Below are 12,042 nucleotides of genomic sequence, written 5' to 3'. Positions count from 1 at the left end.
GTATTATGATGTCGAGTTTGCTGTTTATTTCTGGCTTTTCTGGAAGTCCAATTATTCTTAAATTATCTCTTCTCCCTCTATTTTCCAAATCTGTCACCTTGTCAGTGAGATATTTTATGTTCTCTTCTAATTTCTTGGTCTTTTGGCTTTGCTTTATTAGTTCCTGCTTTAAAGCCTGGTTTTCCTTTTCAGTTTGGTCAAACTGGTTTTGTAGATGCGTGAATTTCTTTTGCATTATTTCCCATTTTTCCTCCCAGAAGACTTCCATCTTTTTGATCATTTCTGATTCATATTCTTCATGGGTTTGTGGAGTGTTTCCATTTCCTTTGGAAGGTTTTGGAGCATTTGCTTGTGTTTCCTCTTCTATCTCCTCTGTGTTTTGTATTTTTGCTCCATAAAATGTGTCTAAAGTCGCCCCCTTCTTCTTGGTTTTTTTTTTTTTGGAATTTTGGGTTTTTTGTGCTTCTGTGGAGTTTGCCATCTCTATCTGAGAGGGGAGGATTAGCTTTTCTTATCTCTGTCTGGACTTCAGAGATTTTAGCCCTAGGCAGATTGTCCTTATGGCTTGGCCCTTGTTTCTGTGCCTCAGCACTCTGAGGGGGGAGGGGCCGTGGCTTCCTGGAGCTCTGAGGGCTGGTGATAGGATTAACCTCAGACTGAGTATGCCCTCAGGCAAGGACCTTCAGTGAGACTCAGATGGAAGGATCTGGTCAGGGGGCTACAGGCTCCTCCTGTCTCTCTCTGTTTCCCTGCTGTCTGGGTGCCCCCGAGACTGGCTCAGGTTGTTTTCAGGATTCGGCCTTCAGCTCCTAGGCCCTTTTGCCAGCCCTGAGGGTTACTGTTATTTCAGACAACCCTGCACTCTGAGGGGGATGGGGCTGAGGCTTCCTGGAGCTCTGAGGGCTGGTGATAGGATTAACCTCAGACTGAGTATGCCCTCAGGCAGTGACCTTCAGTGAGACCCAGATGGAAGGTTCTGGTCAGGGGGCTACAGGCTCCCCCCCACCCCTCCATCTCTCTCTGCCTCCCTGCTGTCTGGGTGCCCCCGAGACTGGCTCAGGTCGTTTTCAGGGGGCAGCCCTCAGAACAGCCGGCTCCCGAGGCCCCCCTACCTGCCCTGAGGTTCTTGCTGCTGCCACTTCTCAGCACTCTGGGTTGGGGGGGTATGGGTCCTGGGACCTTCCCTTTGCCTTCCCCTTAGATCCGAGTGATCTTGGGCTCCGACTCTTGGGGGGCTGTACCTTTTGATCCAGGTCCAGGAGGAGTGTTTCGGGGTCTATTCTGATGTTTGTTTTGAATTTCGATGCCCTAGGAGCATTCCGTTTGAGATCCGTAAGGAAGGGTTTCTGGAGCTCTGAACTTTAGCTTTCTCTAAGCTGCCATCTTGACCGGAAGTCCTCTGTTTTTTGTTTTTTAATGCTGAATTTTATGTAGGAATTTTAATGTAGGAAAATGATGGAAAGTATGATGGATTAAGCCTCAACTTTTTAAAATTGATAACAATGATATGTCTAATTTTTTTTCTGTTGGATGAATAAAAAAAAAACTTTTAAAATACAAAAAGTAGTGAGGCTCATCTAATTCTTGCTACTCCCTTTCTTCCATTTTGTATATGTACTCTTCATTTCACCCACAATCATGAGAGTTTTCTTTTTTAAATTCTAGTGTATTCCTTCTGCCCTCCCTTCCCTTTCCTCTGTAAAAGTTATCATAACAGAACCAATGCACTTCATCAAGTCTTCTGTTTTTCTTAATTAACTCCCCCAATACCCTTTGAAAATATTAAGGTACTGAAGAGACACCTGTTTCTTTGCTCCCTATTATAATATTACCTATATCATCATATAGCCCTTTCTAATTACTTAAATAAATGTAGCCTTTTAGATTTCTCTTGAGTCTTGTGTCTGCATTTCAGAGTTCTATTCAACTCTATTCTTTTTATAGGAATGCTTGAATGTTCTCTAAATTTTTCCCCTATAGGATATGGCTGGGGATGTAGACTCTAAATGAACATCCTAATGCAAACACCAACAATATAGAAATAGGTTCTGATCAAGGACACTTAATACCCAATGAAATTGCATGTCGGCTGTAGGAAGGATGGGGGGAGGGGACGGAGGGAAATAATGTGATTCTTATAACCAAGGAATAATGTTCTAAATTGACTAAATAAATTAATTTTTAAAAATTTTCCCCTATGGGAAAAATTCAGTTTTGCAGAGTAAATTATTAATTGTTTTTAACCAATCTTTTACCTTTTGGAATGTTGTATTCCAAGAAGCAGCTTAGATGGTGCAGTGAATAGAGGATTGGGCCTAGAGTCAGGAAAACTTGAGATTGTTTGCCTCAGTTCTTCATCTGTAAAATGAGGATAATAATACTTACCTTCCAGTGTTGTGAGGATCAAATGAAATATTTATAAATTGTTTTACACAGGGACTAGTACATGATGTGTAATAGCTATTGTTGTCATTGTTAGAACCTTTGGTTTACAATATGAACTGACAGGTCTTGGGTGATCCTGACTGTGACTTCTTGGTGCTTGAACTCTTTTTTGGATCTTCATAGATTTAGCTTTTTATTACATAAGAACTCTGGTTTTTCTTTTGATATTTTGATATTTAATTTGATATACTTTTCATTTTGAGGTTTCTGTTTTAGGAGGTGATTAGTGGATTCTCATTTTTCTACTTTGTCCTCTGGTTCTAATGTATTTGTAATTTTAAAATATATATAGAACCCTGACTTGTAAAAAGTTGTTTTTAGAGAATCTTATTCTTCAATTATGATTTCCAGGTCAGCTTTTTTATGGCTTTTTTATATGTTACTTATCCTAATTTTCCAGTTTTTCGCTTTTGTTGTAATAGCCTTACTTTCTTATGAAGTCGTTGATTTCTGTTTGGTCTATTCTACTTTTCATTACTTAAAGTTTATATGACTTGCTGTTCTAGGCTATTTATATTTTTAGCTCTTTTCTCCAAAAATTTTCTTTCATTCTTTTTCTTGCCTCATTTCTTCTGGGAATCCTCAGAGTCCCTGTAAAAAATAAACAAACAAAAACAACTCATTTTTTCCTTTGAGTCTTTGCAGTTATGTAGTTAGTCCGTCCTCCTAGATTTGAATTTTGCTTATCTCTGAATCTATTCTAATTCTTTAGTGTTCTATATTGTCCTATATTTACTCATTTCTCCAGCCTTAGTTCCTGAATTGAAACTTTGTGGTAGAACCAGACTTAGCCTCCTACAACATTTCTAGGTACAATGGTCAAGCCCTACTTATTTAGTCTCTACTTGAGTTTTTGCATTTATCTCCAGCTCCCAGTTAGTTTCCTCTAGAATTCTGAGGTTCCAATTGATGTGTCTCAGGATAGAGTAATAAGGACCTCAGAACCTATAGGTCTGGGGTGTCCCAGAACTGGTTGCTATTCATTCACTTCTCATTCACTTTACAGGGCCCTACAGTGGGTTTCTGACCACCCCAGGGTTTCTCATGGACTTGTCCATTCATTCTTGTCTTAGCCTTTCACTGAAAGCTTCTGTTTTGTTTGGCACTGGCTTATTTGGCAGCCCCCTCTCCTATTTCCTGTGGGTTTCTGGCTGACTTTTTGTGTACTTCTGAAGTAGAAGTTGCTTAGTATTTCATTGGAATTCTTGATTATTGTTCAATGCAGTGCAGTTTTTAGCTATTTGCGAAATATAGGAGCTGGAATGTCTGCCTCTGTTCAGGCAGGCTTGGCTGGAAAACAAGTCTGACCATCACTGTTATAGGGATTGAGCTTGAAGTCATACTTCCCCATACCATATTGTTTCCTCTTATAGTATGGAAACTCTCTGAGGGCAAGGGCTGTTTCATTCTTTTTTTTTGTCTTTGCAGTTCCAGCACCTTAGGTTCCTATTGACTCAAATAAAGAGTCAGAGAGGTGTGGCAGGACAGAAGTTCATATAAAAATATCTAACGGCTTTATTGGACTGCAAGCTTAATATGAGCTAACAGTTTGACATGGCAGCAAAAAAAAACCAACAAAAAACAAAGTTAACCTTAAATGTATTACTATAAGCATGCTTTCTGATGCAATGGAGGTGGTAGTTCTGTTATTTTCTGCTTTGACCAGACCTATCATAAGTATTATGTCCAATTCAGGATGACACATTTTAGCAGGGACTTTTGGTAAACTAGTGTGTGACTGAAGGAAGGTAGAAGGAACTAGGTAATTCGCAAATGGGGAGTGATTCAAAGAAATAAAGATGTTTAGCTTGGAGAAGATTTGGTAGAGTCTAGGGACAGGGTAGTTCATTATAGCTGTCTTCAAATATCAGAGAGACTGTCACACAGAAGAATTAGGCTTATTCTACTAGATCCCAAAGGAAATAGAAGGAATAGAGGTTGCAGGGAGGCAGGTTTCAGTCACCTCAATAGAAGAAAAGCTATCCAATCATGGAAAGTACTAACTGATGAGCGATTCCCTGACATTGGAGGTCTTTCAGAAGAGGCTGGTCATCCAACCTGTCAGGAGTGTCATAGACTACCCTTTTTTTGTGGAATCAGAACAAAAAAAAAGTTTCCCCTTCCACATATTTCCTCAAGAAGGAAGAACTCAAGTGTCATATTTGGAAGAACAGTCTCAATATATTAGCCTATTTTCTGTAGTATTGCTTCTAACACAAACAGATGGAAAAAAAAAAAAACTTAGCTGTTGGCATTGAGACAAGTGCTGGCAGTATCCCAGAGTAGCTGTGTAACACTTTTGATACCTGTGTCAAAATCTGTTATTGAGAGTGGCCCACAGAGTCAGGACTGGATTACACTGAGGCCTTGGGCTGTGTCACCTGGACTGACATGCTTAACCACATAAACTCTGTCGAAATTTACCCCACTGAGTATTCTGTTGTCAGTTTTAAAGGTCTGGAAAAGAACTTACCTCCTTTTGATTTCTGGTTTCCATGTAGATTTGCTGCCTCCTTGTGTCTATCTAAAAATGACAGTGACATTTTCTTCCTAGAAGTAACACTGATTAAGTTTAGCTTAGTGATGATCTTCCAGGATATGAGTCTGAATTAAGCGCTATCTCTCTGAGTGGGCATCCCTTTGCTTCTTCACTGGTATACTAGTGTTTCAACCTTCTAAGTTGCTCAATGTATTCAGGGCCTCAGGCTCTTGTTCCATATCTATCTGTGGCAGTGGTAGTTTTTTTCCCTTTTATTGTCCTAGTTTTTATCAAAGAAGATGATAATAAACAGGTACCCTAGATCCTCACTTAAAAGCCAAGTTCCTGTTTTTCTTTATGACACATCATAAAATCTACAAAATAATACTCTCAACTGACATAAAGCACCTTACAGTTTACAAAGTACTTCACACACATTATTTCATATGATCCTTAAAACAGCCTTGTACAATAAGTATTCTAGGTATTATCCCCATTTTACATATGAGGAAATTGAGGCTCAGAGACATCTATTAAGTGATATGTCCTTTACAAAACAACCAGTAAATATCAAAGGAATATTGAACCCAGATCCCTGACTCCAGGTCTATCATTGTATTGCCTTTCTACTCCTAGAGTAGTAGACCAAGAAATGACTTTAGAATACAGAATGTCAAATTTCAAAGGAAACTTAGAAATCAACTATCCCAATTCTTTCATTTTATAGAGGAAAAAATAGGCCCAGGAAGGGAAAGTGTAGTCTTAGACAAGTCATGCACCCCATAAAGCCTAGCTATGTGTCTCTTCTGAGTACAGGTTCACTAGGTGAATATAACACATTAAAATAAGTTTGGGAAGTCTATTGGTTTGAATTTAGAAGAGTGAGATCACATTAGTGGGATGGAAAAATAATTGGTGAAATGAGAAAATCAAGAGATCCCAAAATTTAAAAGGACCCCCAAAAGCAACAGTAGAACAATAATGTGGTCTCATCTTTCTCTGGAAAGTGGAAGGGATGGCACATGAGCAGAGCCCAGGAAGAACTGAATGGGGCTCGTTCAGGGAAGGGCTACACAAAATGACCTAAGAATCTGTGATTTTAATTCCCCATCCTTCTGGACAGGGCTAATAACCCAATGCTTTCTTTCCTCTAGTTGTTTCCTCTCTTTGCTGCTTGTGGCTGCTGTGGTTTGGAAGATTAAGCAAAGCTGTTGGGCTTCAAGGCGGAGAGAGGTAAGTCAGCATCATCCCAAAGAAGATCTCTCCTTAAAACACAGGGGGACTGTTTTGTTCTTTGCCTTTATCTCTCTGTAATAAGTGATATGTGCATGTGGCTTCAATTAAAAGTAATGTAGCATTTTCTTTCTCACCAAATGATAACCAGGAGGGTTTTTATTGGAGCTTTGAGGAAAAGTCCCAAGTTCAGCCTAAAGAATGAGCTTTAATTTTTCCAAAGGAAAGGTCCACTGTTGCACTTGCTTTTTAGCAAGAAAGAAACAGAGAGCTGAGGGAGTGGTTCAGGCAAAACCCTCCATTCCTTATCCTCACACTGCCTTATTCTTGAAGCAGCATCATGTGGTTTTTATTTTCTTCCCTGAGAAGTCAGGAAAGGAAAGTGTTAGTCCACTGGGGCCCAGAAGAACTATGATCTTGATCAATGGAAAGAGCATCCATGTTGATGAAATAGATGATCCCTGAATATATATGCTTCAGTGGAAAAGACAACAAGGAAAAGTAATTTTTATCAGAATAAAAGTTCTTAGTTGTCATGGACAAAGGCTTCACCATTAAAGAATGGTGTGCTGGTGGACTCATGATGAGCCAAAATAAAAACTTACCACATCTCAATGAGTCCTTAGTAAAATAGCATGCAAGAGATTTATAAAATATTAAAAAAAATTTTTTTTCAAGTTACCACTCTTCAGGGCTGGCCATAAAAAAATTCTACATTTCCTTCCAAGGGTGCTTTATCTGCTCTGGACATTTTTTACATTTTATCATGTTTGTTTGCCATGTTTTTATTTTCTTCTGTGGGGGAGGGAAGAAAAGTAAATGCTTAAGAATTAAACATTTTAATTTAAAATTAGTTTTTAAATCATTATACGTAAAATGTAAACCTTCAACTGTCTTGCATATGATTATTGTGAAGAAAACACTGTAAACCATAAAGCACTCTATAGATGAGTTGTTTCTTTTTCTTCTCCCATCATCCCTTTGAGTTGTTTCTTTTTCTTCTCCCATCCTCCCTTCCACATCCTCTCTTCTTCCCCTCTTCCTTTTTCTTTTCCTTTTCTCTTCCCCTCTTTCTTCCAACCTTCCTTCAGTTTCTCTTCCCTTCTCTCTCTTTTTTCCTTTCCTTTCTCTACCCCTCTTTCCTCTCTTCTCCCTTTCTTTCATCTTCTTCATCATCTTCCTCCTTTTACCCTTCCTTATTTTCTTTCTCTCACTCCTTTTCATCCTCAGTAGAACCTGGCACTAGAATTTGTTTTCGAATTCTGATCTCCATAGAAGGCTTTGAGTTATAGTGAGTAGAGACCTGTCCTAGGTCAGAAAGAGTGGGGTTCAGTTATGCCTGTGATCCACACCAACAAATCACTTACCTTCTTGGCCCTCCAGTCAGTTCTCTAAAACTAAGTTGCACAACAGTTGCCAACTTACATGAAAGGGAATATCTTTGTTCACAATTACCTGCACCAGTGATATTATGACTCGGCCCCCTCCTCTCTCAAATTTCTTTTGGGTGGGGGAAGGGGAGCACCTTAAAGTCAGAAAATTCTTCTTAATATGAAATTTGATTAATATGAAAAAATCTTCTTAATATGAAAATATGAAAATTATTGAAAATTTCCCTTGTATTAGCTTACGTCTCCATCTTCTAGCCTCTAAATGTCTATTCTTCAGCAGCAATCTTTATGTGGCTCCAGTGCTCATCTCATGACTTGATGACCCTAGTTCCTTTAGCTTTTGCCTATTAGGTCCTATTTTTCAGCCTGGGTGAGATGAAGTTCTTCTCTTGGATTGGATCCTCTTTCGGCCAATAAAGTACATTATTTTATTTTTTTAATTTGTGACCTCCAAAAAAAGTGAGTTTTTACCTTCAAAGTATGAAATCTTTTCTTTAAAAACATTAAGCTTCGAGACAGATAAAATCTGGAGACATGGCCTCTGAGCTGCTTCTAACAACAAAAATCAAGTTTTTTCTGGGAACTCACCATTCTAGAAGCACTAGTTTGCATGTTTGAAGGAAGAGAAAGAAAGGTTGATGAGGGTCACTCTGTACCAAAGAAAGCATCTACCTTGACCTCTGGGTCAGGAAGGTTTTCCCACTTAAGGAATAAAGGATTTTTCTGCCTCAGAATTGCTATTCCAACTACTGTGTTCTAAGGCAAAGGCATAGCCTTCCATTCCAAGGACAAAATCTTTATCTGTCAAGCAAAGATTTAGAGGACACACTTACTCAGAAGGAGAAAAATGAAAATCAGGGTTGATTGCAGCTGGTCCAGTGATTTTTATACATTGCATTTATTCAAAGACAAAAGGATAAAAATCTATTCATTGTGTGATATCTGAAATAGACTCACTTTTGCCAATGCTTCTGTGGGCACTATAAAATGGTCAGCTATAGCTGTTGAGTTTAATGTAGTCTTTCTTACCCTCTATTTTGTGCCCAAGAACATTCAAATAATTATGAGATAATCTTTCTAATGCAATGCAAAATGAAGAAAGATAAAGATCAGCCCCCCAGTTAAGCAACAAAACTCAGATAAATGGATTGAGACCCAGGCCTAGAGATGGGAAATTCTAGGTTCAAATCTGGCCTTAGATGCTTCCTAGCTGTGTGACCCTGGGCAAGTCACTTAACCCCCATTGCCAAGCCCTTACTGCTCTTCTGCTTTGGAACCAATACACAGTATTGATTCTAAGATATAAATTAAGAGTTTTTTTTTTTTTTAAGGCATTAGTTAATGTTAATACTGTGACAGAGACTGGCACTAAAGGAAGAGTTTTCTCCTCGTCAGGTGAGGGGCCCCCAGCTGCTGGAATCTTGAGGAGTCAGAAGGTTCCTTCTGAAGAGCAGTTGGTCTCTCAGTTTTGAGAAGCTGAAGAGAGAGGCCTGGTTAAGACTTTCTCCTGAGGGTTACCCACATTTTTCCTGCTAGTGACTGGATGTCCTTCCCCCCAACATTTCCCAATTGAAAAGACTACTGAAGAGAAATCTGAGAAAGACATTTGGAGTCTCTGTCAGACTTTACCTCAGCTCCTGTTTTTGTTGCCCTGGGTCAGAACTGTGGCCAAGGGGCCAAACCTAGGGTCAGTCAACCTGACTATCTCCCAGGGGGCTCAGGCTGCCAAGGCCCAAGTTCCCCCCAAACTTGAGGAGGGAGGGGAAAAGGGGTTAGTTAGAGACGGGACCCCCTTCCCCCCCCCCCGCCACTTTCCTTTCCCATTCTTTTCCCTGCCAGCCATTCCCTTGTATTACCCTAATTGAATTAATTGACATTAAAGTGGTTATCCTTTCCTAAATTTGAATCAAGTGTGAATGAACAGCTTCAAGGGGAGAGACATCTTCCTAAGAAGAAACATTTTCATCTCTAGTAGTGGAGGAGGAGGAGAGGGACGAACAAATCTGGGAGAGCAGCCATAGCTGTGGAGGGAAGACTGAAGGGGGGGAATCTCCAAACCTCTTCTCCTCTCTCTGAGCAAATCTTAAACATCAGCTGTCTCTCCTAGATCCTGTTTCTTTTACTACCTGTAAACCTTCTTCATTACATCTGGCACCCCAGGATTTAAAAGAACCCCCATTTTAAGAAAAGCTTTAGTGACCAACTATTACCAACTGACAGTTGTAACTCCTCAGGCTGGCAGCCATTGTCACTGGCTCTTCCTAGAGATTTCTACACAGGATCAAAGATGTCTTGATTCCTGGTGGAGGGAGTAGAAGCCAGTCACCAACTGCCATTCTGAAACAGTTGGAATACAGTGACAGTAACTCCATTGTAAAAAGGGCTGGGCTAGAGAAGCTTATAGGATCTAGTCATCTTAGATCCTGTCTAGAAGCAAAGCTTGTGGGGACAACAACCATTTCTAACTATTAGCTCCTGACAGCTAGAGCCTAGGAAAGATCTAAAGGGATGCATATTCCAATTAACACTGTGGTCATCTGTGGTAGGAGTAATTGCCATTTATTGGAGTTACTATATAATATATAATACAGTGGCAGGGATGCTAGATAATGTTCTGGCGACATTAACCAATATGACTATGGGTTAGACACAGATACCAATGAATTATCTAGATATGAATTATCTCTGGCAAATCATACCCCAAGTCTATGTTGTGTTCATGGCAATGACCAACATTAAATTACTGTACATTAAAGCTGATGCCAACATGATTTTCCAGAAAAGACCTGTGAAAACCTTGGTAATTGATAATAGATTAGAAATCTTATTTGAACAAATACCCATTTTGACTGAAATTTGTCAGGGGAAAGGGGAAGGACCTGGTGACTGGGAAAGGGACTACAGAAGATGTCACTGGGAATACTAACAAGGACTCTGGGACTGATAGCAGTAATAGTGGGACACTATTAGGGGCAGTAGGGGGAAGTGAAAGGACCAATGATACAACAGCACAAAGCAACAAGGCATCAGCTAATGCACCTGCTAACAATCTTGTAAATGCATCAAGGGCTCAAAAGATTATGCCTTTGCGCTATGTAGCCAAGGTCACTAATAACTCTGGCATCTTACATGCAAAGGTTCATAAGTTATTCACCACCCATGACTTGGATTCTTTACATAAATGTATGCCTAAATTCCTAACAGAGCCTCATCTTGTGATCAAAGAGCTGAAAAGAGCACTTTGCCTCTATGAACCAGACTTTAAGAATGTTGAAATTCTTTTATCTGAACTTTTTATGCATCAGGAACATAAAACTTAATTGAACAAACTAGAAAAGATTCCTCACTCATGAGCCGGCCATAAGTTTTTGAAGATCTGGATTTTTCTAATCCAAAATCAATGACTTATCTAAAAAAAAAATGCCATGAGGATCTGTTGCAGGGAATGAAACAAATGTCTGAAAGACCTAATGCATGGGGAAATTTGACCAGTTATCCCAAGAAAAAAAAGAACACCCAAGTGCATTTATGGATCGCCTCATTGACCAAATCGAGGGGCTGTTGGGCTTTAACCCTGATTCCCAGGAATCATTGGCACACGTGAGGAGACAATTTCTCAAGGACTATGATAAGCACTTGAGGAATTTCTTCAGGAACTATTTCCCTAAGTTTGACACCATCTCACTTAATGAACTTAGGGACATTGACACCTATCTACATGATAACAAAGTACAGCAGGAAGGGAGAAGGAAGATCTAAAGAAGAACCTGGCTACAATTAAGACATTTAGCAGACAGACCACTCAGTGTAGCCAGACACCCCAAAGTCAACAGAGGGTGCAAAGAGACACCAGGATTTGTTTTTTATGTTCTCATCAGGGACACATAGTAAGAAACTGCCCGATGAAACATCATTATGAACAGGGACAAAATAAGAGAGATGGAAAAGGTCAAAATTCATATTATGAAGGAAAAGTATATACTAACAAAAACTATGGGAGACAGGACTCTAATAGCAAGCAGTATTGCTCTCACTGCAGATAAGGGAACAGGAGACCCCAGATCTGAAATCCATGGAAGCAGAAATAGCTTCTGGAGCAAAACCCCACTATTCAGAGGTGGTAGCAAGGAATAATCATTATACCACATGAAGCCAGGATTTAGCATTATCTACTAAAAAAGAAACCAATGGGGGAGGTATCCCAATGTAAGGATAATTTTAGGGTTGTGACCTAATCTAAATTAATCTTGGTCACCAGGGAATATCCCAAATAAAATACCCAAGTCAGCTTGGATTTATGGTAGTTTAATTAATATAGAGGGAAAGAATTGAGGAGAAGAGAGAGGGAAAGGAATAGGATTTCTCCCGCCTGGCCTGTGCTAGGGGAAGTTCAAATTCCTCTGCCACAAAGTCCCTAAAGAAGATTAGTGGCTTTTTTAAGAGGATAGTGTTTGAAAGGTAAAGGAGAAAGAATCAGCCTAAACACTGATAGAG

At 39.6% G+C, this 12,042-nt stretch overlaps 1 protein-coding gene across 5 annotated transcripts in view; it reads left to right on the top strand.

The window, feature by feature from the left end:
* ATRN (attractin) overlaps nucleotides 1-12,042 on the top strand; it is a 230,099-nt gene that overhangs the window by 187,244 nt on the left and 30,813 nt on the right. For all 5 annotated transcript variants that reach the window (XR_008912798.1, XM_056802271.1, XM_056802270.1 and 2 more), the window contains exon 26: nucleotides 6,079-6,157. Coding sequence is in view for 4 of the 5 variants with exons in the window: in XM_056802271.1 (XP_056658249.1) it covers nucleotides 6,079-6,157 (79 nt within the window). In the remaining variant the exon portion in view is untranslated. The remainder of the gene's footprint in view (nucleotides 1-6,078; nucleotides 6,158-12,042) is intronic.

This window comes from Monodelphis domestica, chromosome 6 (assembly GCF_027887165.1).
Source record: "Monodelphis domestica isolate mMonDom1 chromosome 6, mMonDom1.pri, whole genome shotgun sequence".
Taxonomy (NCBI): domain Eukaryota; kingdom Metazoa; phylum Chordata; class Mammalia; order Didelphimorphia; family Didelphidae; genus Monodelphis; species Monodelphis domestica.
This window is presented reverse-complemented; position numbering and strand designations above follow the sequence as displayed.